General features: G+C 40.1%; 2 protein-coding genes across 3 annotated transcripts in view; one reads left to right on the top strand and one right to left on the bottom strand.

Moving 5' to 3' along the window:
* The window catches only part of chd6 (chromodomain helicase DNA binding protein 6), a 61,192-nt gene extending 55,399 nt beyond the window's left edge, over positions 1-5,793 (top strand). For both annotated transcript variants that reach the window (XM_087801643.1, XM_087801642.1), the window contains exons 42-45: positions 1,748-1,990; positions 2,134-2,274; positions 2,517-2,621; positions 2,839-5,793. In XM_087801643.1, the coding sequence (XP_087657769.1) occupies positions 1,748-1,990; positions 2,134-2,274; positions 2,517-2,621; positions 2,839-3,897 (1,548 nt within the window). In that variant the 3' untranslated portion in view covers positions 3,898-5,793. The remainder of the gene's footprint in view (positions 1-1,747; positions 1,991-2,133; positions 2,275-2,516; positions 2,622-2,838) is intronic.
* A 3,920-nt stretch (positions 5,794-9,713) lies between these two features.
* The window catches only part of rspo4 (R-spondin 4), a 50,082-nt gene continuing 31,880 nt past the window's right edge, over positions 9,714-27,915 (bottom strand). The window contains exon 5 of the mRNA XM_087800978.1: positions 9,714-9,871. Coding sequence (XP_087657104.1) covers positions 9,714-9,871 — 158 coding nt within the window. The remainder of the gene's footprint in view (positions 9,872-27,915) is intronic.

Here is a 27,915-nt window from a genome sequence, read left to right as displayed (position 1 = left end):
TATGTGTAGTATTGTCCAGTACTTGAGTGTGGTGTTGTGATAGTGTAGTAACAAGTATATATGTGTAGTATTGTCCAGTACTTGACTCTGGTGTTGTGATAGTGTAGTAACAAGTATATATGTGTAGTATTGTCCAGTACTTGACTCTGGTGTTGTGATAGTGTAGTAACAAGTATATGTGTAGTATTGTCGAGTACTTGACTCTGGTGTTGTGATAATGTAGTAACAAGTATTTATGTGAAGTATTGTCCAGTACTTGACTCTGGTGTTGTGATAGTGTAGTAACAAGTATATATGTGTAGTATTGTCCAGTACTTGGCTCTGGTGTTGTGATAGTGTAGTAACAAGGATATATGTGTAGTATTGTCCAGTACTTGACTCTGGTGTTGTTATAGTGTAGTAACAAGTATATATGTGTAGTATTGTCCAGTACTTGACTCTGGTGTTGTGATAGTGTAGTAACAAGGATATATGTGTAGTATTGTCCAGTACTTGACTCTGGTGTTGTGATAGTGTAGTAACAAGTATATATGTGTAGTATTGTCCAGTACTTGACTCTGGTGTTGTGATAGTGTAGTAACAAGGATATATGTGTAGTATTGTCCAGTACTTGACTCTGGTGTTGTGATAGTGTAGTAACAAGTATATATGTGTAGTATTGTCCAGTACTTGACTCTGGTGTTGTGATAGTGTAGTAACAAGGATATATGTGTAGTATTGTCCAGTACTTGACTCTGGTGTTGTGATAGTGTAGTAACAAGGATATATGTGTAGTATTGTCCAGTACTTGACTCTGGTGTTGTGATAGTGTAGTAACAAGGATATATGTGTAGTATTGTCCAGTACTTGACTCTGGTGTTGTGATAGTGTAGTAACAAGGATATATGTGTAGTATTGTCCAGTACTTGACTCTGGTGTTGTGATAGTGTAGTAACAAGGATATATGTGTAGTATTGTCCAGTACTTGACTCTGGTGTTGTTATAGTGTAGTGACAAGGATATATGTGTAGTATTGTCCAGTACTTGACTCTGGTGTTGTTATAGTGTAGTAACAAGTATATATGTGTAGTATTGTCCAGTACTTGACTCTGGTGTTGTGATAGTGTAGTAACAAGGATATATGTGTAGTATTGTCCAGTACTTGACTCTGGTGTTGTGATAGTGTAGTAACAAGTATATATGTGTAGTATTGTCCAGTACTTGACTCTGGTGTTGTGATAGTGTAGTAACAAGGATATATGTGTAGTATTGTCCAGTACTTGACTCTGGTGTTGTGATAGTGTAGTAACAAGGATATCTGTGTAGTATTGTCCAGTACTTGACTCTGGTGTTGTGATAGTGTAGTAACAAGGATATATGTGTAGTATTGTCCAGTACTTGACTCTGGTGTTGTGATAGTGTAGTAACAAGGATATATGTGTAGTATTGTCCAGTACTTGACTCTGGTGTTGTTATAGTGTAGTGACAAGGATATATGTGTAGTATTGTCCAGTACTTGACTCTGGTGTTGTTATAGTGTAGTAACAAGTATATATGTGTAGTATTGTCCAGTACTTGACTCTGGTGTTGTGATAGTGTAGTAACAAGGATATATGTGTAGTATTGTCCAGTACTTGACTCTGGTGTTGTGATAGTGTAGTAACAAGTATATATGTGTAGTATTGTTGAGTACTTGTCAAAAAGTTTCAAGAAAATAAATAAATCAAATAAATGAAATGAATAAATGATTGATGCTACGTGTCCTCAGGGTCGCATGGAGGTCGTCAGCCACTCCTCCGTGTCCTCCTCCACCTCCTCGCCGTCTCCCTCTCCTTCAGACCGACCCGCCGGCACGACCACGCCCTCCTCCTCCTCCACCACGCCCACCCCGACGCAGACCCCCCCTCAGCCCGAGATCATCGCCATCGACAGGGAGGCGGCGAGCAAAGGCCTGATCGAGTGGCTGCGGCAGAACCCGGGTTACAGCATGGACCTCCCCGCCTTCTCCCACGTAAACCTGTTTCCATGATCGTTGTTCTTAAGATGTGACCTTGAGGGACAGAAACGTATCATTTAGATTCTTTTTTTTACATGTGATGAAAAGTTTAGATTATCTGGAAATATATATACATCTTTTATCGTGATCTTCTTCAGGTGGGAACGAGTGTCTTGCACGGTTTCGTGGAGCGGCCGAAGCAGAGAAGGCATCGCTGCAAAGACCCCACCAAGTTAGACGTGAACTCTCTGACCGGAGAGGAGAGGGTCCCGGTGGTTCACCGAGGAACTGGACGCAGAGTACGACACGCACACGCACACGCACACACACAACTAGTTCCTATGTTCAATAATAATTCATCTAATTTTTGGACTAAAACATTTATACTTTGATTTTAAAATATGTGCACAAATGACTGATTCCATAATTCAAGTGAACACGTTTCCTTGAATGCATCATGAATTCGAACTCAAACTTGTGTTTCTTTTATAACAAACTGTGCATTTAAATTGTAACACAGAGTGATTTTCCATTATCGCAGCTAGGGGGCGCCATGGCTCCTGCAATCAAGGAGCTCTCCAGGTGGTTGGATGCCAACTCGGAGTACTTTGTCGCCCCCGACTGGGCAGATGTGGTAAAACACTCGGTGCGTATGACAATAAAAATCGTTTATTTTTGAGCGTTGAATGATTGAAGTATTTACACAGTAATGTCATGGTTATTGTTGTCGTTGATACTTCAAATGAAGAACGAATGTAAAAATATAATAATGTAAAAACTACAATAAGTCGAATACAAAAGTATAAAAGCTATGATGTATTTAAAGTCACGTAATAATCATGTCCGTCTCTTCTCTCTTGAAGGGTTTCCTGCCTGAAGGGAAGTTCACCAGGATCCTGACGGAACCCGTCAACAAAGACCCAGGATCTCGCCGCCGTGGTCGTCGTCCTCGCAGCGAGATGCCGAAGCCGCTCCTGTCGGTCTCTGACGCCTCCTCCTCCGGTCTGGGGCCGCCCCTCTTCATGAACGGGGGTCTGATCGGCAGCATGGACTCCATGGTGGCCATGCAGAACCTCCGCGGCGGTCTCCCCGGGTTCCCCATCTCCGGGATCATGGCGGCGGGTTTCGCTCACGGCTTCCCTGTGGCGGCGGGATCGGCCGAGGACGCCAAGAACGGTCTGAGCATGTTACCCATGATGCTGCACAGCATCCCGCACGCCCACGGAGCCGCTATCCCGCAACACGCCTTGTTCAGCGTCGGCGCCATGATGGCGCCTCCACCTCCTCACCCGAGCTCCTCCTCCTCCTCGTCTACGTCCGTGGCGAAGGTTACCACGACGATGGCGTCTTCTTCGTCCGAAGCCGCTGAGCTTTTAACTTCGTCTGAGAAGGACGGTGAAGCTTCGCCGGGCGAGAAAGAAGCCAAACAGGAGGAGAGCGCGGCGGCGGACGACGGCAAAAGAGGAGCAGACGCCGCCGCCATCATCACCTCCACCAGCAGGGGGCATCTGGCCGCGGCGCACCTCGGAGCGACGAACGCCGGTCACCTGACGTTCAACCCGTTCCTCATCCCGGGCGTGTCGCACGGCCTGCTGTACCCCCACATGTTCCTGCCGCACGGAGGCATCATGACTCTTCCCGCGATGCCCCCCGGGGGTCTCGACGGCTCGGCAGGAAGCCCGAAGAGGAGGAGAAAGAGGGAGCAGGAAGAGGAGGAGGAGGAGAAGCCAGCAGCAGGAGGAGAAAAAGAAAAAGCAGATGAAAGTGAATGTACAGTTGACGTGACGCCCTCCTCCTCCTCGTCCTCGCCTCCTCCGCCCCCCACCTCTGCTGCCGAGCCCCCGGAGCTGGACTCCCACCAACACCCCGAAGGAGCAGCAGAGGAGGAGGAGCGCTCAGGAGGAGGAGGAGAGGAGCCGTGACTCACTCGTGATGGACACTAACAGCAACTATATCCATGTTTATAACACTCCAACAACACCTGTAAACAAACCATGTCCTTCAACCTGCAGTCTGGAGGCGCTCTTTGAAAAGGTCATGACCTTAAGCGACTGAAGAGCGGCGAGGGGGGCGTTCTCAAATTCTTACAGGTCCAACCAACCCAACCACTTTAGCAAAGTACTTTGATTTCTTTTCGTGTCACACTCCAGCGGTTCCTCCTCCTCGTGCGTCCGTGCACTCGAGTCGAACCATCGAACCATCGAATAATCTTCAGTGAGCAACGGGTTTGTAAGAGGCGCCACGGATGGTGTCAGAAGTGGGATGATGACCTCCACGTGGAGGTCTTTGACTATGCATGATGACGACCATCACTCAGAGAGAGGTTCGCACGAGGAGGTTTGAGTTTGTCGGCTTCAGCAGAAGAAGTTGATCCGTTTCTTACGAACATCAGGTGACGGAGGAAGCAGCTCAAAGATTTAGTTTCAACCAGTAGTTCTACTAACTAAACGCTCAAACATTTTCTAAATTTCAAGATCAGAACTTTTATTCACAGACACAGAATCACAGAAATATAAGACACTAGAAAACATTTTCTTCTTCTTTTGCACCTTATTTCGTCGACATCTTAATCCTAAACCAAATCCTGTAACCTCGTCTCGCATCCAGTTCGTCAGATTAAATTTGGAAATGAATGCAACTGCTGCGTCAGAAGTCTTAGCCGTCGGTGCAACATCCTTCAGTTGGAAAAGTGTTGAAGTGTCAAACTCAATGCTGTGTAGCAACAGAACGTATTGCAGCAAACAATCATGAGATTACACCTTTTTTCTTTCTTTTTTCTTTGTTACGGAGATTTTCAGTTGCTAACTCGTCACTTTGAGATCAGTCCAGAGATTCTTAACTCTACAATAACACGTCACTTTATTTAAAACTACCAATGCAGGGTTTGGGCTAAAACTTTTCCACTAGGGCTGCACATGATCTGGAAATACAGACAAAACATTCAGCAACTCATTATCCTGCAGGTGCGTTTTACACCTGAGAGTCATGACATGAGGCTCGTGATGCACGTCACTGTGGACGCATTTTAAATTAAAAGTGTCGCCAGAGACACTTTTAAAATGAATTTTCCATTAAACGAAAAGCTCAAATAATATAAAAATAAATTCTCGAAACACAATTTAAGGTCCAAATACGAATCGTATCTTAAAAATAATGTAAAATGTTTATTTCGTTGAAATCATCGGCGAAAACGGTTTAAAATGAACGTTGAATTGAGTCGTTCTTTATACTCTTAGCATACCTGCTTGAAACGTTGACGTCAGAACAAGTGGAGAAGCAAGAGTGTGCAGCCCTAGTTCACTCACTCAGCAGAAGAAGCGTCGCTGTTACTGGTCGACCACGAAAGGGAAAACGTCTTCTAGTTAGTTTGTTGTTCCGATGAGGAAGGATCTCTCGTCCTCGTCATCGTCTCAGTATTGTCTAGACTTTTAAATATGTAAATCTGCCGCTGTACATTGCTTTTTTGTAAGTGCACCACGTATTTCTCTTCGCCTTTCGATTTTTGTTTCTCCTTACGGGAAAAAAAAAAAATACTTGACAAACGTGCGAAGTTTTTACCGGAGGTGAGCCGCGGTGTTCGGTGCGTCCATCGACTGTATTGTACATTACATGGATGCAAGTGGCTGGTTTTCCTTCGCTCTTTCATAACAGGGTCTGTTATCGTTCCGGGGGTCGAATGTCGACTTTATTTTCTCTTTATTTCGTACATGAAACATTATTTTTGCACAACTTTCTCTTTGGTGAGCCGTGCTGTCCTTCATTTCCGTGTGTTGACCAAGAGTCTGTGTGCATGCATGCGCACACGTGTCGGTGTTTCTTCTTCGGTCGGGCGGGCGGGGCGGGCGGGCGGGGCGGGGGGTGCTTATAAAACATAGTTGTTGCCTTGTCACAATTTGTGGCTACATATAATTTATTATTCTTCAATTTACTTGCCAAACTTTTACCAAATACCACATTATTTTATTTTCATTCTGTATTCTTCAAGTAACTGCCTTATTTAGCGTCTATGTTGTCGTATACATGTTGTTACATTTGCATTATCTTCAGAAGCGAGACAAAAGGTAACGCCGCGAGAAATCAGCCCGAAAACATTGGATCAGTCGTCCCACAAAAGCACAAACGGAGAGTTTCACGACTGTTCTCTGACTAGTGCCTCGAAAATCTAACTTCTCTTTGGTGTGAGCGTCGCTGTCGAGGCCGGTTTACATCATGGAACCATTAACGTTACAAACACATTCGCAGACGACACCACGTTCTTCCGTGTCAGGAGGTGTTTTTCTGTTTCAATTGTACTTTATCTTTAGTGTCTTACAAGGTACATTTACCAGAATCTCTACATGTCAGAGAAACATGGCATTTGAATAAGTTTTCTTTTGCTATCGTTGGGTTGAAGCAAAAGTCGATCCGAGCTACCTTTCTGTCATTGATAATGTTTGTTGTAGTATTATAGAGGAATGCTAAAACTTCTAAATTTGAAAAGGTCATTAAAGAAAATACATTTCACAAAGAGGTCAAACCAATTTATTACTCCGTTGCTAATGATATAGCATCATACTGCTAGCATAGCTTAAATGATTTTCGAATAACAATGATAAAAACTTCTCTCCGACCATCAAAATGTTTTGTACTTTTACTACAAAGTATTGAGAAACAATTTGAACATTGAAGATTTTATTTTGGTATAGAAATAGACGTAAAAATGCTATGCTAATTGATAATTATGCTAATATGCTAGAGTTTAATGACTTCTAATGACTTTTCTTAACAATATAAAGAAACGAGACGAAGATATTGTACCTCCATGTTTAGTGGGTTCTAAGAACAAAACTCATACTTTCACTCATTGTTCTTTTGCTCAGACTTCAAGATAAGTTACAGTTTTTTTTCCTCCCACTTAAATAAGTATCAACCTGGAAACAATCAAATCGGCAAACAATGAAAAACAAACTTACTGTTCTGTGTGAAGCATCAGTTGGTGGAGAAGACGTGTCATGCTCATGTGATTCCTGCAGGGGGAGCTGGTCAGTTGTTATAATTTACTGCTTTTTCCTTTTTTGTTTTTGGAAGAAAAAAATAACCGCCATCTTTTGTGGACTTGAAACTTGTGGAAACAGAAGTGAAAACTACTCCAGCGTCGTCCGTTCACGGTGTTTTTTGTTCAGATTCGTTTGTCAAATGTTGTTCAGAAACCTCAACATGTTGTACACATTTAGCTCTTCTGATAAATAATGTATTTATTGTACAGTTCTCGTCTTTGCATTGTCGTCTCATGACTGATAAATGGTTGCCTTTGTTACCCGGAAAGTCTGACGTTTATGTTCTTTCTTTTTTTTTTCTTCCTATTTCTCCGTCGATGTCTCGTCTGATGTTATCAACTGTCAATGACGTGAAGTTCATGGTAATGTGTGTGACCTTTGAACCAGGAACCTGCTGATCCACGGATGATTGGCGGGTCTGGGAGCAGCTGAGGTGGAGGTGGGTTGTGACACTTCTGCCTAAGAATTCCATGGCAGGTAAAATGCTTTGATGTCGTCCTGTAGATCAGAGAGCTGTGAAAGTGTTCCTGGTGCAGAGATAAGATGATTAAAAGTATGCTCAGGTAAGTAGCCATTAGTCGTCCAGTGAGCAGCTCCGAACTAAAAAAAAAAGATCAAAGTGTTTGGAATCTTATCCAGAGCACATCAAAGTACGTTTTAATTCCATCGCCTCAGTTCTCGGCTGCTGTGAAGTTCATCTCAGGATCGTGTCCAAAAGTATCTTTAAATGCTGTGATAGTGATTTATGTTGCCAAGTCTTCATCTCTAGACCATCATCAAAGTGGCGAGGAAGTCTTCAAAGGTATGATTTAGACGACGTGTCAAACTCATGTGGTCCATCAGGTGCTCAATAAAAGTAGATCCACGTTCATGTGGATCTATAAAGACGCAGGGGCTCAAGATAAGATAAGGAACTGTCAACCATTTTTAACACAACCATTAAGAAACTTGACAGTTTTGTCAACAAAACATGGTGAAGTTCAAATAATAATGACCTAAAAAAAGGTTCTTATTTCTAGTCGCCTGTGATGACGAAAGTTCTCACTAAATCTTTGTCCATTATTTGAAAGTGTTTAAAAAGGTTTTGATTGAGATGTGACTCATTTACTGCTTCACAACTGAACCACAGAGAAGAGACTTCACTACTAGTGATGACGGTGCTCGTGTTACCGTGAAGAAACCGACAAAAATAGGTACAAATCGGAGGATTTTCATCATCTAAACGCACTTTTTGCTCGAAGACTGAAGAAGAACAGTGACCATCACTAAAACCTTGGCAAAAGTAATGGTTTCTCCACTTCTATGGTTTTGTTCTGCTGTCATATGTTGAACGTTGAGAGTAACATGTCTCGGGAGTGACGCGGCGAGTTGGCATCAAAGTGTTGTTTTTAAATTGTAATCAGATATTTGAGGATTCTGAACATCTGTTGAACGTTAATCTCGACTGAAACTCACTTGTCATGTGTGTAATTTTTCTTGAAACCTTTAACGACTAATATAACGTCTTTTAACAAGATTACGAGCGTTAAATCTGAATTCTACCGTTCAAACCTCACCAGCTCGGACTTGTTTATGGACGAGAAATGTTTCGATGAAGGATCGCGTCGATTATAAAGTGCGGATGTAAAACATCACAATGACCTTGGCAGCAGAAAAGAGGAGAAACCAAAAACAGGCAAAAATGAAAGCAACAGTAGGACATCTGTGTACATCTGACTGTAATTATGGTAATGGTCGTATCAAGAATCATGAAGGGGCGGAGAGACCCCATTACTCGGAGATGTAAGAACAGTGAATATAAAAAATATTTGAAATTCAATACAGATTATTGAAGTGGATTTCAACCAAAATTCTGAACTGATTTAAAGTGAACGTCTGGTTTATAACAAGTAAGAATTGCAGCATAAGTGAAACAATAATTCACATAATATTGGCTACTGGTGGAAAACTGGATTTTACACAGAAATGTAAATTTATTTTTTACCATTAGCTATTTTATATGGTTTACAGTTCAATAAAGTGTGTTAAAACTAATCATTTACAATTTTCATGCAAATATTCACAGTCTGTTCATTTTTGTGTTACAATTAAACTTCCGGCCTCTAGATGGCAGCAGTCATTGCGTCCTCAACAGCTAAAGGAAGACATAAATCAGATGACTGAGGACGAGAGGATACTGTGAGTCCAGCAGCTTTTAAAGCTGATGTTTGGACATATTTTGGTTTGAAAACAAATGAAAGCAGTTAAGACTTCGTCAAGAGTCATGTGGTCTGTAAATTCTGTCGTTCATATAAAGTCATATATCCTTGTTACTACATTATCATAACATCAGAGTCAAGTACTCCACAACACTCCACTTATATCCTCTTTCTTTCAGTATCACTCTTTTGTGCACTTTCACTGTAACGATGATCATAGCATGTTGTGTTTGATTCATTTACACAATTTAAAAGACTCTTTCTCCGGCATTACATTTTCAAAAATATACAAAGAAAGATTGATTGAAACTGAAGATGTTTACTATGCAACAGCAAAACATTGTCAGACAGAGAAAGCAAAAGGGAACTCGTGAACTACTTTGGATAAACGATGTATTTATTGTACTTGTGAGAGTCACTGGATGCTGAGCGTACAGTGTGACAAAGTAAAGCCTGGACGGTGGCGTTTATCATATATCTTACTCTAATCTGTTCTGTGCTCTTTCAAGCTTTGTATCCGGGGGCGCTCTCGAGCAGCTCTTGACCTCCTGCTGGGGTCGTCGTCCAGCTCGTGTAGTTTCCAGCCGTGGTACTGTTGAGCAACCGAAGTCGCTTTCTCTCCCTTTTCCTCCCGAGTCCTGGCTTTTTGTTCCGTCTTCTCTCTGAAGAAGGAAAGATGATCATAGAGTTAATGTTCGAACGACAAGAGTTTACTTTCAACTGTCACGAACCACGTTAAAAAAGACAAAATAACACATACAAGTTTTTGTTTGTATCTGTGCGCTGGTTGATCACTGAGTGGTGCTGTTGAGCAAGGCTTAGATTGGAATAGATCATGTTCGTTATGAGTGAATGAAATACTCTCAAGCACAGACAGATACTGTATATGATGGTATAGTTATATCATTAGATAGACTGATGGATATATGGATAGAAAGACTGACATAGATAGATTAGATAGATAGACGGACATGTATAAGGAAACATGGATTTATAGACCCAATATGGATAAATAGATAGAATTAAATACAGTAGATAGATAGATGGATAATTAAATAGAAAAACAGATATATGGATGGATAGATTAACTGATAGATAAATGCATAGATGGACAGATGTATAGTATATGGATAGATAGACGGAGAGAGGGAGATAAACAAATACTGTATATTTACAAATATATAGATCAATTGACACATACATGGATTGATGGACAGATGCATGAATATATGGATAGATATAAAGATAGATACGGTATATCGATGGATGGATAGATTGATTGATGGTTATATGGATTGAAAGACTGGGAGAGATGCATGGATATATAGACAGACATGTATAAGAATACATGGATTTACAGCTACTGTATATCTTCCTCTCTCATTGCGCTTGATGGATCTACTGACTCTTTCAAGAAACATCTTAAGACATTTTTATTTGTTCAGGCTTTTCTTGATTTTCTGGAACTCCTGTTGTGTTATCAGTTTTATCTTGATCTTTAAAATATATACTTTATTGAATATTGTTTTGATGGTTTAAGTGCTTTGTGACCCTGGTCTGGAAAAGCGCTATATAAATACAAATTACTTACTTACTTACTATATGGATAAATAGATAGAGATAAATACAGTAGATAGATGGATAAATAAATAAATAGAAAAACAGAGATATGGATGGATAGATTAATTGATAGAAAAATGCATAAATGAACAGATATATGGATAGATGATAGACTGAGAGAGAGAGAGGGATAAACAGATACTTGATACATGGATTGATGGACAGATACATGAATAGATGGATAGATATAAAGATACATAAAGTATATAGATAGATAGATGGATTGATAGATCCATTTTGAATCTGTCATCTGTGTTGATGTGTGCTAGAAAATAATTTCCCGAAGGAATATTAATATAGTCTATCTATCTAGACGGATAGATAGATGGGTAGATAGACAGATAGACAGATATATGGATAAGCACGTCACTATAGAAAATCTTTGGGATGTGCCAGAGAAGGTTTTTCTCTGGTCTTGGAACAGACTGTGTGTCCTTAAGAAATCTGGAGGAAGCGCAAGAAATATTACTGTTTGTGACCCTTTATTTATTTTTGGTCGGGTGGTCTACTCTATCATCATATAGAACCACTATGTATAACCACTGTGGCCTCAAGTTTCCAATCACTTCCAATCAATCAGTCTGTTCCAAAGTGAGTTACTGTGTGTATAGTGTGAAAATGGCAGTTTGGTGACGCTCTTGTTCTAAAGTGAACGTATGATTCAGACGCTGTCATCTCGGCATCCATCACATCCTTCTGAGAAGCTCTGAGCTCGTGACTTTCATTTGATTAACTTCTTGTTGAAATGTGAGTCATTGTTGAATTGCTGGGATCTGTTTTTCCTTTCTCCACTATAGTCTTACTTCAACTGTAAAGTGTCTTGAGATAACTTTGTTATGATAAGACACTTTAAATAAAATTGAATTGAATTAAAATTCATCCCAGAATCTCGACCCTGATCCGAGATGCCGTGATTAGTCCCAGAAATGTTCCTAGAAAACGCATTAAGACGACAACTTGCACCTCCACCTTGACTTCCAAATAAATGGTTCGCTTCCAGCGCCTTCATCTTGTTTTCCGTGTGAACGCACGATAATTCTGTGGCTGCTAACGCGAAACAGAAAGGTTCGCTTTGGCAACATAGAACCTACACGAACCTGAGCTCGAAGGACTTCAGAACATCCAGGTAACTCTGCTCTGAACTGCTTTTATCGTAATTCAGATTGACCCATCTCAGTTCTGACACGTCGGGTCGGGCTGCCAGCGGCGCCTCCGGTACGATCCATCACACTTGATCAGGTCTTAAAAAATGTCACGACCTCCCAATTAAACCGTCACAGCTTCCATCTCAATTCACCATGCGTCGTGATGGCCCAGACTGGAAGCCTCCACGTTTGCTTGTTTGCAGCTGTTAAATTGCTGTTCCATAAAATATGGTTCTGATGTTCGGAGATAGAGATGAGAGTCGGGATTGTTGGCTTGGCTTGAAAAGAGGCATCGATTCTCGAAATTGCAGCGCTGAGGTTGATTTAGTGGTTGGTTGGACATCAGAGGGAAAACCTAAATGCAGACAGAATGAGGGTTTTGTCAGAAACACATGATTCCTTCTTGACATTTCTAATTAGCGTCGGATTCTTCTTTATCGCCGCTGGCGCTTCTCGGCGAAAATATCAAGCCCTCGATATTTCCCCCTGAAATCTGTACCGTCAGTTTCACGTCAAACAATGAATCTTTCGCTAACGGTTTCAGACAATATAAATCTTCGCAGCGCAAAAAGAGCTTTTCACCGTCGTTTCGCTTCGACAGCCGACATCGCGGCAAAGGTTTGTCGACGTCTGGAAGATTCAGGATCATCAGTTAATAGAAATTAAATAATTGATTTGATTTTCATGGATTGGTACCTTATCCGATGAGTCACTAACTCTTCCGGTTTCACTGTTGAGGTTTAGCGATGGACTGACTGAGTCAAGAAAGGTTTCAACAAATGATTTTTCAGCACTAGAGGGCTCCCTCGTTCAGAGAGTGGCTTAGCAGTCCACCATCCCTGGTAGCTAGAAGCTGTTCATGATGAGTTACTTACACAGGAAGTGAGTCATATATATATATATATATATTTTGGAATCTCAACACCTCGGTTGACCCCAAAGATGTTGGGAAAACTTCAAGGTTCAAATGAAGATGTCATTTTCTCATTCATGAAAATGGTTTGGACGGATTCTTATTATGAAATGTAGAAACAGGCAGTACTGGTAGCTCTGTTATCGTTCAACTTAAAATAATAATAAAAATACGTTGCAGTATCAGTTTGTCGTGTATCTACCGTTGGATGAGTCTCTTTGAGCCTCTTCTGTGATACCGAGATCCTTCTAAAGCCTTAATTTTGCCAATTCTTTCCTGATTCTCTGGTTGGTGCAGTGAAGAAAGGCGAGGACAGGCTGTTCTGTTTTCCCTTGCGACTCAAAATTGCTTGAACCAAAAATAAATCCACCACGTTTTGCTCATTATTCTACATCGACATTGGGAGTTGACGCGACGACATCTCCGAAGATCGTGTGTCACTGGAAGTGTCTGTGAAGAACTGACGGCTCTTGGTGTGGCTCGAATCTTTATTTAATTGGCACATCTGGTTGTGATGTTTTGGAAATGGGGGGAAAAAGGAAAAGATTATACGAGGCACCGTAAACAGTTTGGTGAGAGATCTACTACGAAGCTACAGCTCAGAGGGTTGAGATCAACAGCAACTGATGGTGGTTTGTCGGGTCCTACAGAAGGACGGCTTTCAAAGGTAGTTTGTGTTCCTGGATGAGTGCAGGAGTCTCTCTGTGAAAGTTAAAGATGACAGATCTATGGTAAATGTCCAATCAGGTAATCATATAATCTTCCTCTTCGTCTTGCAACAAACTGCACAACATCAATCTCCTTCTGGCAAACTTTTCTTTTATGCAATCTGTTGCCTGTTTAAAACATGGAAGGTTTTCCAAATATCACGAATAATCAATCAGGATTGAAGTCCCTGCAGGAAGATTATTTCTCCGAGGAGCAGAGATGAGTGATAGTAAACGAGCGTCTCCTGCCCGAGGACCGGTTCTGTGGTCGACCCGAGCCTTTGCCATAACATGTTCCGATGAATAAAAAGAAGAGAAACATCTTGAGAGGGATTTTTCTTTAGCACCAATGGCGAGAGCTTTGGAAACTCTTGGTGGATGAATGTGATGTTCAGCTGTTTACAATGTTCCGTCTGTCTTCGGAGTTCACGAGGTACTCGGGTCTCTCTGGGTACCATTAAGAAATGACCGTGAACACACGAGGAAGATATTCTCCTATTGAAATCTCGTACGACTTCTGACCAAAACTCCATCAGGAATTCCAAACGCGACTGTTGTTGTTATTTTGTTTGTTACACATTTATTCTCAACCCCCCGGAACAAATATCTGTGGCTGGTTTTATGCTCTTCAACGTTTCCACATGTGCTCTTGAAGGTCCTTTATGCACTAATGACTTCTTGAAGGGTTGCTTTAACTGTAGGTTTAGTGCTGGAGTCGCATGATCGATGCCAGTAAGACGACCAGTACCGCTTCATGACACCTCTTACCTTTCTACTGCTTTTATGTTGGACCTGCTCAGTTTTGACTCAACAATCGTTGGACCGTCGGTACCTAGTATGAAGAACCATGTTGGTTTCATCGCTGAACTCCAGACACCTTTACGGATCTCTATTGTTACCACTGCAACACTTCATCCTCTGGGTCGACACTAAACTTCTGTCCGCGACCGTTTGTGTCCCGAAGCCTTTTCCACTTCACTCTTCCTGCCTTAATGGCTTTAAATCCACACCACTCTGTCGTGGTTCTGCCGGGTCTGTTACCGGGCACTGATAACATAACGCCGTGAAACTTAAAGCAACGATGTACGTACCAGACAAAAACTTTTTGGACCGTCATACTGTACGTTTCTTGTTTTCACTTCAATGACTTTCTGACGAAATATGCTTTTTTTGTGCCCGTTTGACTCTCTTGGAACCGGAGCAGAGCAGGTACTGAAATGGTTTCTACTTGGACCTTGTGCTGCTGGAAACAACACAAACGTGGTATATTTGATTAGAGTCCATGAGCTGATGTTTCAGTGTTGCATGTTTCTAAAACTCTTTCTTTGAGCCACAAATGTGTTTGGAACCAGTTTAGATGAATCTCCGTCAAGTCCAACATGTCGACTCTCGATGAAGGTGGTTTTAAAATCACACCTTGTTCATCTGTTAATATTGTACGGACGAGGATGAACAAAGGATGTTGAAGGGTTTAAGTTTGTATTCAGATAAGAACCAACATATTTCTGAGGCCAAACCAGATCAGTATTTTTCCGACGTTGCAAACTTTGTCGCCGAGAACCAAATCCTCTTAACGTCAAAAGTTTTACGTCTATCACGTAGCACTGCTGTGCGGCGATTCTTCCGATGTCGGAACGATCTCCTGGTTGTTTACCTCGTGCATCAAAGAGCAGGAAAGATGACTGACAGACGAGTGTGTTTACTTAAAGAAATTCTTCTCTTCTCTCTGAAGGAAGGAGGTGGTTCGGCGCCGTAACTGCCATCTGCCACGTATTAGTAAGAAGAGCCGCTCGGCAGAGATCTGCTCCTGTATCATCTTTTTATCTCCTCCACGAACCCCGATGATTATCTGTCCTTCATTACCTTCACCAGCCCTCCTTTTTAGACCCCTCCGAGTAAAGCCCTGGGACCACTTGTTGCCCCGGTAACACCCCTGAGTACAGTAGAGGTCCAAGATCCATTTAAGATCCACTTAAATCAACACATTAGGTCAACTTTAAGTGCAACGTTTAGTTTGTAATTGTCTTCACTTGACATTACTGTTGAAGGTTTCTTCCGTCTTTCAAATGTGAACGTGTCTTCTTAAGACCTTGGCTCCTACCAGGTTATTAGTGGTTAAGACTGACTCTCGGAACTTGTGATTTTTGTAGAGATTCTCATGTGAGGTTCAAGGAAGTGATAAGTGGAGTCGCCGTAACTATGCGCTAACGTTGGAAGAATGAAGGCTTGGTTTGTCTGAGCGGTATTCAAAGCAGAGAGAATGATGGGTAATTTACTCAATCAAGAAGGACTGGGATCTGGCCCGAGAGTTGCTTCATAAATCTTTCCCTCCGATCACATCATGGCACTTAACTCCGAGAGTGTTTGGCTAAAGCGATCGTCCTAATGCGAACCAAAGATCCGGGAACACTTGAGAAGAAATGCTTCACCTTTAGAAGCCACTTTGGTTGAAGCTCCGAGACGTTAAATCAGCGTCGGACCAGATCCACGCCGACGCAAAGTGACAACAGGATTTCGGAAAATGTTGGACTAGTGCTCAGCACTTGCACAACACGGAGGTTTGCTCTGGAGCACATGTTGCGGTCGAGGGTGGGGGGGGTATGTTGGTGCAACAGATGATAAATCAGGATGAAGACTCGTGCGCACGTGACACACATGCTCCAGAACCACAACTGATGCCTCCTTCATCCGTGTTTCACACCATGTTTCACACAGAGATGATCACGTCGACCGAGAAATCATGTTTCTTCTGACAGAACTTCTTCATGGACTCTTATAGACGTCAGGACCAGTTTCTTCTCCTCATTCTGGTGTTTGTATGTATTTTAAAACATATCCAGCATTGACTAAACATCAGGATTATTCCTTCAAATATAAATGTAGCTATTAGTGTGTGAGTTTATTACTTATTTGGAAGTTAAAATGTTAGAGTTCAACACAACATTATGGAAATATCTGTAACATCTCGAGAATTTGAGAAGAAAACAAGTTTTTTTTTGAGGAGTCAAGTTCACTGACATCAATCTCATGCCCATTTATTGATTTTCATGCTGATTCTCCTTAAATCCTAGAGCTCCTCACATGTGGGGATCCCAGAGCAGGAGCCCCCGGGGTGGGAGGAGACAAACGGGGTCAAATAAACACAAGAAGTGAGTGAGAATCAGCTCAGAACCTACAACCATGACCGTCCATTTGTTCCACGTAATGGCCTTCATGTCGCTGGAGTTAGTGGAGGCAGGATCGATCTTCTAAGTTACGACACTTGATGGACACAAACGTCTGCACGTGTGAATCATGAAAGTATGTCTGAGCTAATATGAAGTCATGATGGATAAACTGTTGTGAAGTTCAGAACATATTTTTCAGAGCCGAACAAAACTCCACGATCAGGATAATCAATCAGTTTGTTGTGTCGAGAAAATTCAAAACATTTGTGATGTGTTTACATCAGGATTGATCCAGGAGTTTGTCTGCCTTTCCTGAAGATCACATAACTTTTTATTATTACTATTACTATTTTATTAACTATAATCAAACAATTTTCAACTTTAATTCAACAATTTTTAACTAAATCAAACTATTTTCAACTTTAATCAAACATTTTCAACTATAATCAAACTATTTTTAACTAAATCCAACAATTTTTAACTAAATCCAACAATTTTAAAATAAAATCAAACCATTTTCAACTATAATCAAACAATTTTCAACTGTAATCAAAAAATGTTCAACTATAATCAAACCATTTTCAACTATAATCAAACAATTTTCAACTGTAATCAAACCATTTTCAACTATAATCAAACAATTTTCAACTATAATCAAACAATTTTCAACTATAATCAAACAATTTTCAACTATAATAAACAATTTTCAACTGTAATCAAACCATTTTCAACTATAATCAAACAATTTTCAACTATAATAAACAATTTTCAACTGTAATCAAACCATTTTCAACTATAATCAAACAATTTTCAACTATAATAAACAATTTTCAACTGTAATCAAACCATTTTCAACTATAATCAAACAATTTTCAACTATAACCAAAAAAAATTTCAACTATAATAAACAATTTTCAACTGTAATCAAACCATTTTCAACTATAATCAAACAATTTTCAACTATAATAAACAATTTTCAACTGTAATCAAACCATTTTCAACTATAATCAAACCATTTTCAACTATAATCAAACCATTTTCAACTATAATCAAACAATTTTCAACTATAATCAAACAATTTTCAACTATAATAAACAATTTTCAACTGTAATCAAACCATTTTCAACTATAATCAAACAATTTTCAACTATAATCAAACAATTTTCAACTATAATAAACAATTTTCAACTATAATCAAACCATTTTCAACTATAATCAAACCATTTTCAACTATAATCAAACCATTTTCAACTATAATCAAACAATTTTCAACTATAATCAAACAATTTTCAACTATAACCAAACAATTTTCAACCATAATCAAACAATTTTCAACCATAATCAAACAATTTTCAACTATAATCCAACAATTTTCAACTATAATCAAACAATTTTCAACTATAATCAAACAATTTTCAACTATAATCAAACAATTTTCAACTAGAATCAAACAATTTTCAACTAGAATCAAACCATTTCAAACAGAGGAAACCTAGAAACAGATTCATCCATCACTGTTTTAAGTGTTTGTTCATCTATAGTATAGTTTACGTATAGATTCTATATGTAAATTCTTGTATTTGTAAGCACTTTAAATGCTGGACTCACACACAGACGTATCTGCTCTAGTCATGAAGAAACTCTGGTTCACTCCAGACTTGCCTGAAGCTGCAGTGAGAAGGAAAGTCTCTGAAGATGTCGGTGGATTTGAGACTCTGTGGCTAAAACTAGACGCTCTGGTCACTTCAATATTTCAAGCGTTCAGTGGGAAGAGAAAACCTTCTCACGACCAGCACCGACCCTCAGGTGCTGATGGTACCAGCGGGTCTGAGACGCTGAGACCAGACTTCTTCTCACTGTCGAGCTCTTGAAAGAGAGAAAGATGAAGATCCTGGAGGAGCTTCTGCAGATTGAGATGACAACAAAAACTGTTGCGCAAAGATCTACTGGACCCGTTTTCTCCGCTCCATCCATACGGTTCCCCGAGTGGCGTTTGGAATCTCTCGGCCCTGCAGCCGTCCAGGCCTCACACCCTCAAACCGTTAAACCCCTTCACGGTTGATTCCGACGATCTTCTGTGGACGCCTGGGATTTGTTTGGCAACCCGAGCAGAACCTTGAGCGGCCCTGAAGACATTGGAGAGCATCGGTGGTCTTCACGGCGTAACTGGATTCCTGATGATCCGATAAAGAACTCTCGGCTGGAGTCCAGCTGGATCCGTCACGCTCGGAGGCGACCTCGGGAGAATGTCTTCAGTACCACTAGAAAGGCTTCGCGGCCCTGGTGTCTCACGGAACCCCCCGCGGTGAGCAGGAGGAGGAGGGTCCTGGTTCCTAATGAGTACCTGTCGTCTGGAGGATCTGGACCCGAGGCCATGTCTGCGCAGGGATTGGCTGAGAGTTAACGTGACACACATGAGTCTCTGTCTGAGCTGCGTTAGGATGTTGAGTCCAGAGAGTCTTTCTCCAGAGAGTCTTTCTCTATAGATATAGATATATCTATATCTATATCTATATATTAATATATATATGTATATCTATATATTAATATCTATATAGATATATCTATATAGATATATAGATATAGATATCTCTTTATCTATATATAGATATATCTATATCTATATATTAGTATCTATATATATCTATATCTATATAGATATATCTATATCTATATAGATATAGATATAGATATATATATCAATATATTTATAGATATAGATATACATATATATACTGTATATATATATATATACATATATATATATATATCTATATCTATATAGATATAAATATATCTATATAGAGATATATATATATCTATATCTATATATCTATATAGATATATCTATATAGATATTAATATATAGATATACATATATATATATCTATATAGATATATATCAATATATTTATCTATATAGATATACATATACATATATATATACTGTATATATATATATCTATCTATATAGATATAGATATGTATCTATATAGATATATATATCTATATATACATAGATATATATATCTATATAGATGCATATATATATATATATATATTTTTTAATGAATGATCTTCCATGATTTTCCAGCAGCTTAAACCAAAAACACTTACTTTGGTTTGTTTCTTCTCTTGACTGAACCCCAGACAAGGTCAACGAAAAAAACAAACAAATCAAAAATTGTTTTTGTCGTCTTTGCTAATTAAACTTCAAGTGATCAGTTGACGAGTTTGAAAGTTTGAAAGTTTGAAAGGATGAAACTCTGGCAGACGCTCTCAACACTCTGAAGGCAATTTCCTCGTCTTGGATGAAGTTCGTCGTCGTCCTCAGTTTTCATAAGAAGTGGATTTTCTGATCACTGCAGTTTATTTACCTAAACCAAGTGTTTGTTTTAATATCCAGCTCAGTTCGCGTGACCTCGGCTCGACCCCACGACCCCACGACCCCGAGCAGCGGCTGGAGTAGAAAACACTTCAGATTGTTGTCTGAACGTATTTAAGTGACGATCGATCCTGCCGGAGCTCGTCGGTGAAGCGAGTCAAAAGTAGATCCAAACCTTCAGGACCCGTCGAGTCCGTGGATCAGGACTTTGTTCTGGGATCACTGAGACTTGATCTGTGGCCACGCGTGGTTTTACGAGTCGGTTCTGGTGGAAACTCGTGTCTCACCAGAACACGCGAGAATATTTCGACCAAATCTTGAGCAGAATATTCCAACATACCGACTCGACGACGCCATCATCGTCTCCAGTGTATTAAGTTTAAAGACGGCCTGAGAGAATAACAAACAGAGGTTCGTAAAAAATAATGAATAATAAAAATAATAATACATTCTTTAAAAAAATGTTTTTTTATAGTAATATTGCAGACGACTCAATATTAATATCCATCCATGTTATTGGATTTCTTAGATACATGTTGGATACATGTTAGTAGTGTGTACTGGCAAGAATCTGATTATACGTATCATGATACAATGTACATGTGTAGTATTGTCCAGTACTTGACTCTGGTGTTGTGATAGTGTAGTAACAAGTATATATGTGTAGTATTGTCCAGTACTTGACTCTGGTGTTGTGATAGTGTAGTAACAAGTATATATGTGTAGTATTGTCCAGTACTTGACTCTGGTGTTGTGATAGTGTAGTAACAAGTATATATGTGTAGTATTGTCCAGTACTTGACTCTGGTGTTGTGATAGTGTAGTAACAAGTATATATGTGTAGTATTGTCCAGTACTTGACTCTGGTGTTGTGATAGTGTAGTAACAAGTATATATGTGTAGTATTGTCCAGTACTTGACTCTGGTGTTGTGATGGTGAAGTAACAAGTATATATATGTAGTATTGTCCAGTACTTGACTCTGGTGTTGTGATAGTGTAGTAACAAGTATATATGTGTAGTATTGTCCAGTACTTGACTCTGGTGTTGTGATAGTGTAGTAACAAGGATATATGTGTAGTATTGTCCAGTACTTGACTCTGGTGTTGTGATAGTGTAGTAACAAGTATATATGTGTAGTATTGTCCAGTACTTGACTCTGGTGTTGTGATAGTGTAGTAATAAGTATATATGTGTAGTATTGTCCAGTACTTGATTCTGGTGTTGTCATAGTGTAGTAACAAGTATATATGTGTAGTATTGTCCAGTACTTGACTCTGGTGTTGTGATAGTGTAGTAATAAGTATATATATGTAGTATTGCTGAGTACTTGACTCTGGTGTTGTGATAGTGTAGTAACAAGTATATATGTGTAGTATTGTCCAGTACTTGACTCTGGTGTTGTGATAGTGTAGTAACAAGTATATATGTGTAGTATTGTCCAGTACTTGACTCTGGTGTTGTGATAGTGTAGCAACAAGTATATATGTGTAGTATTGTCCAGTACTTGACTCTGGTGTTGTAGTATTTACAGACCACATGACTCTTGACGAAGTCGTAACTACTTTCATTTGTTTTCAAACCAAAATATGTCCAAACATCAACTTTAAAAGCTGCTGGACTCACTGTATCCTCTCGTCCTCAGTCATCGCTGGGATCTCACAGGATTTAATTTTTTCTTTAACTGTGAAGGACGTAATGACTGCTGCCATCTAGAGGCCAGAAGTTTAATTTCAACCCCAAAGATTGTTGTGAATATTTACATGTTGTGCCTCACAGCAAGAATGTTGCCGGAGTATGTTTCTTCTCCTGTGTTGTGTGGGTTTACTCCAGGTACTCCGAGACATACATTGATCAGGATCTATGGGGAAATTGTCCGAAGCTATGAGCGTGTGAATGGTTGTGTGTCTTTGTGTGTTCTGAGACAGACTCTCCTGTCCAGGGTGTCCCCCGCCTCAGGCCCAGAGAAACTGGGATAGACTCCAGTCTCCCCTGTGACCCCCATGAGGGAATTGGTGGTAAAGAAATCGTTAGTTGTAAATAAAAATCAAATAAAAATCTGATGATTTAACTGTAAACCTTTTAAGATCCATCATAAAAATTAAACGATTTGAAGCAACAAACAAAACATCGCGAAACACCTCGAATAGATACTGTAATGAAGGACATTGACCTGCTTTAATACAAAACTAACTTCACAGCCTGAAGATATTTGTGTTTTTGTGTTCAGCGGAGCGACAAGAGCGGATTTCAAAATAAAAGTTGGACGTAGTTCAGAGCCGCTAACACCCCACGGATCCACCATTGAGCCCCAGGATGTGTTTGTTTGTGCATTTAAATGATCTCAAAGCTGTTGTTGTCCGGACCGTGCCAGACCAGAAACTGAGCTCACATCCCTCTCGGAACCAGTCTGGAGACCATCAAGAGTGAAAACAGGAGTGGGGTTCACACGTGGTCTTGGTTCCGCCGCGGTGGACGCGCTCCAGGAAGTTCTGCCTGTTAGTGTCACAGAGAAAGAACCTGTCGTGGAAAAACTTCAGTCGTGACGTTTGTACCTTCAAGAGAATGAGGTTCAGAAATCAAGATATAAACCACACAACGATGAACCTGAGGATGAACTTGATGGTCTCAGAAAACTGACTTCACTCGCAAACATGGACCAATAACACTCGGGGGTCCAAGGTTTCCTCATTTACTGGCCGTAAAAAACCTCTTGAACCCCATCTTTTCTTGATGATTCGGACAAACGTCACTGCTACGTATAGAGAAGGTTAGCGGAGCATGATGGGAGTTCCAGACGTTCATGAACAAAATATCAAATTTTCAAAGCGTCTGATTTACATGTTAAGTCGGTGTAGAAGCTGTTGTTGTGCGACCATGTGTTGCACTTCAACACAGGATTGTGGGGGATTTTCTGAAGGATGCTACGCGTTTTTTCGGAGCTAAAATACCTTTATTTTAGCGACGTGTTTCCGAGAGAATCTGTTTAATAGAACCTGGACTTCAGTCTCATGTCGTGGCTCATTATTACCTGATTATTATACAATCACGTCCTCGGGTTCTCGAGTGAAGGATGGATATGGAAAGTTCTGACGTTTTCATCTTAAGATCTGCTCAAAAACAGATTAACCTTTTTTTTTAGATGTGATTTGAAAGACGACAGGAAGTAACTAACCAGTGCTCACACTTCCTGTTGCACGGATCTAAGAATCTCACAATGACGGGAAAAAGATTCTATAGCTTTGATGCTACTCATTTCTACTCTCATGTCGACTGATGTTGGATTATTTTCACAGTGATCTGTTCTTTCGAGAGTTTTGGACACATGTTTGTTCATTTTAATGTAGCGTCTGGAGCTCAGTTGTCTTCATCTTCGTCCAAAAAGACACTTAAAAACATCTAAATACCTTCAGACTGCTCGACTGTAACTCTTGGATCGAAGCCTCGACAAGAAGTATTTTTAAAGAAAAACATAAACAAGTCTGTATTTAAAGGTTGTTTTTAGCAGAAGCTAAAATGCTAACATGCTACACAGACAGGAAACACTCGTGTTTGTGTCGGTAATATGAACTTTTTACCTATAACTGCAAAAAGAAAGATATTAATGATACAATAATCCCAACATGAGTCGACATGAGGGTGAGTATAAAGTTAATAAAGAGTAAATGTTATGTTATAAAGAGTATAAAAAGGGGTGAACGGTCACGTTGAGCAGAAACCGACGCCTCACATGATAAAGTCGATTCAAACGACAAACACTATATGCTAATAAAGTTAAACCTAACCTAACCATCTCCTGCTACTTCGACTAATTGACAAACAAGATTTCATTAACCTCATCACGAAGTTCTTCAGACCTCAAGGTTCCACAGGGTCGATGAGGGTTAAACGGGAGGACGATCAGGACCTGGACCTGGACTTAAAGATCCTCCACAACCATTTGTGACCGCTAACATGAAGAACTATAAACAGCGAGCAGCGACGTCTAATAATAACAAGAAGTTTGGCAGAAGATCTCCCACCACAGTAGTAACACAGACACATGGCGCTGCCTGGCCCGGAGTCAAGCCCAGATCCCTGCGAGGACGGGATCACAGAGCGGCAGAGACGCAGCTTTCTTAAGTGGGAGAAATCCGTTATGTCCCAAATATGTTCGGTTTTTCGCCCCGTCTGGCTCGCAGAGATTATCACCGCCATAAATACGATTTAATAAGCCCTCGCCGTAACGACAAACACGTGTTCTGGTGCTGAACCCGCTTTTGATGAAGGAACGCTCGTGTGCGTCGATGGTTCGCCTTCAGGGTGTGTGTCTCGGTGATGTCGGAGCTCAGCGCCAGTTGTGGTGCGTCGGCGGCGCAGAAGGTTCTGGTGACGTGACCTTGAATACTGATGCGCTCGCTTTCCTTCGCGTCGCCGCAGGCCTCGGAGTTTGATGATGAAGACGCGACCGTCACGAATACACAACCGAGATTAGCAGGTGAAGAAGATCTTTGTGTAGAAGATCTTTGTGTAGCTGCAGACTCGTGTTTCTTCACGATGACAAAACACGGCGTTAATGCTAATCGTGTGACGTTAACTATTTGTAAATCTTTGAAGAAACGTTCATTTATTTGAACGTCTTTAGTTCGTGTCTCATCCCTGAAGTCGCTGCTGTTCGTCTTGAAATCTACTCGTTGAAAAAAAGACTTTTGAACGTATGAGAAGATTTAACGACATCCAGTTAACACTTGATCTTATAATCGAAGGGACTCCAAAGAGACTGCTAAAAGTATCAGCTCTTTATTTTTACGATGTTTACTCGGCGGAATGTTCCGATGGCAGGCGATCACAGCTGGACTGCTCGACAGTAGATTTACATCACACGCTCTGAATATTCACCAGTAACGAAGCAGAGAAAGAGTTTGTTGTTTTTTTTTTAACTCCGGCTCGGATCGAAGTTTGCGAAGCGACGGCCAAAGAAATGTCAACATCGTCGTCCACATCGTACGTGAGACGCCAAAAGAATTAATGGTCAGCAAATGTTGAAATGTTCGTGTGAAAATCAGAATAAAGAGTTGGTTTCACAGCCTCTGAGCAGGAAGGTCGTTGGTTCGGTTCCAACCTCTCAGGATTATGGTCCTTTCTTGGGGGGATTTTTGTGGAATTTTTAACGATTGTTTTTTTTATAGGTGTGCACGAGCCCAGGTTCCCTTGCCTCTCACCCCGTCTAGCTAGGATCGATGGAGCCCTCTGGCTCACCTGACTCACTGTAGCTTAAGTACAACTTGTTTGTGTTTCATTGCAAGTCTTCGTCTCCTCAGGTCAAGAGTCGAAGTCAACAAATTGTATTTACTTGAACATCTTTTCTGCATTTCCATGAACGTTTTATCCTCCCAAACCTTTTATTATTCCAGGGGATTTCTGTTGTTTGCAAACATTAAGTCCTGGTTTATGCTCTTTCAAAAACTGCTTGTTTGCCAATATTATGTTGTAAAAAAAAGTACATTTATTGTCGAGCTAGCAGCAGACGAATTGATCTGGATTAAAGTTTTAAAAATATATTTTTTATTGTATTTTCAACTCCTCATCAGCAATTGTTACAATTTTCTATCTGAAAAATAATGGTGTGTTTTCAGTCGATCTTTGACTCACAACACATCACAAAATTCAGAATCGATAAATTGGACTTGTGTGGTTTTATGATGATTTTAACCGGGTTTAACCATGAACTTTTCAATAATTGGCGTTTTTAAGTCTGTACATCTTAAACAATATTGACAGGTAGTTTTTTTTAGAAATAACACGAAAATTCACAGATATTTAAAAATGTCAACCTAAAGAGGAAGTTACTCTTAAACGCAAACAAGTTTAACTCAAACGCTGTTTTACTTTTGAGTTTCATTGTCGCCCAGCAGGTGTGTTTAGTTCAACCGGAGTTCAAGTGTGGAATCATCAGAACGACTTTCTTGTTCCATAGAAGCAGAAGTTCGTTTCTGTCTCCGCCGTCCGTCGACTCAACTCTTGAAATGATCAACTTTCACTGATTCAAATCAACTTTTTTATTATTAAAGTTAAAAACGTTCACCTAAATTCACTCATTTTCTACTCACCCTCACGTCGACTAATGTTAGATTATTTTAATCTGTTCTCTTTAGAGTTATAGACACAAATGTTTGTTCATTTTAATGTAGCGACTGGAGCTCAGTTGTCTTCGTCTTCATCTTCGTCCAAAAAGACACTTAAAAACAACTAAATACCTTCAAACTGCTCGACTGTGACGTCCATCTTGGATTAAAGCTCCACATGAGGAATTGTTTTTTAAGAAAGTCTATATTTTATGATCATTTGTGGCAGACGTATAAAAAATAATAAGCCATCTAAATCTGAAGTACTCTGGGTAAATACTGCGATCGCTTCCAGAGCTCATACAGTCTACTGTCTACACTGGAAGCACAATATTTACCCATAGTACTTCCTGTTTATATCGCTACATTAAAATGAACAAACATTTTTGTCTTTAACTCTAAAAAGAACAGATTACTTTGAAAATAATCCCAACTACAGTCGACATGAGAGTAAAAAATGTTTTGAATTTTGGCTGAACCATCACTTTAACTTATTGACTTGTTTATTTTCAAACTTGTTTCTCTAAACACTCTTTGTGTCTGAATTGTTTTTTTTATTCGAGGTTTGTTCATTTTGGATTAACTTCAGGTGATGATTGACTTGGAGCAGGTGTGAAAACCAAAGGCCCAGGAATGAATTTTGAGTTATTTTAGGTGGCCTGCTTCAAATTCAAAGTAGTTTGTATTTATATCGGTGACTTATAAAGATGCCAGTGTTTAAGTTAAGAGAAGGATCAGAAGATTTTGGACGACAACAAAGAAAATTCCAGCGAGATTCGAAGTGATGACGAAGGAAAGGAATTCGATGGGAGTGTTTGTTGGTGGAGACACTTCGATAAACATGCTTCGTCCTGCGACTCAGAAGGATTAAATCTTTTGGATTTACAGGTTTCAGTTTGACGGTCCTGATTTAGAGTTTCTTTTGTAAAAATATATTGTTTTGTCGTCTAAAATCTAGAAAAAAACCTACATTACTTTTGCTCTCCGTCAGCTACCATCCATTCATAGAGTTACTCGTTTGAATCCTACATCTGTAAATGAGTTTATAGCAACAGGAGTCGATTCCAAAAGGCTTGACGACGAGACTCATTCATTTCTCTGCTATTAGACTTTATTATTATGATTTGGGGGCAGGAGCGAGTGAAAGATGATTGTATTCTATATTAATCTTTGTATCCTTTTCTTTGCATTATTTCCTTTCATCTAAGCTCTTTTATATTTGCACTTTGTCCTCATTTGCACTTTCTATTTGCACTTTGTTCTTGTTTTTATGAATCTATCGTCTGCTGTGAACTGAAAACCCGATTTCCCGAAGGAGAATCTCCGATCCGAGATTAATAAAGTCGATCCATCTAATGCTGAGTCGGCATGAAGGCCTGTGTTCAGAACCACGATCCATAGAACAGAAAAATAACTTGAGCGTCAATAAATCACGCAACCGATCGTACAGTGACTCGGTCCAGGTCGCTAAGGTTCAACTCTGTGACTCCAGATTCCAAGAACCTGCCGGCGCTCGTGACCTCCGACCTCCCCACGGACGACATTCGTTCGTTTCAGCCGAGGATGAAAATCCAAAAAGCGACTTTTCTCGCGACTGTCGGCGTCTGTGTTTCATTCGACGCTGAACCAATCCAAGGGCCAGAGGAGGAGAGCGAGGGTTGTGTTG

This window comes from Callionymus lyra, chromosome 10 (genome assembly GCF_982586985.1).
Source record: "Callionymus lyra chromosome 10, fCalLyr1.hap1.1, whole genome shotgun sequence".
NCBI classification, from domain to species: Eukaryota; Metazoa; Chordata; class Actinopteri; order Syngnathiformes; family Callionymidae; genus Callionymus; species Callionymus lyra.
The sequence above is the reverse complement of the archived record's forward strand: the minus strand, read 5'-3'. Positions and strand labels throughout refer to the sequence as shown.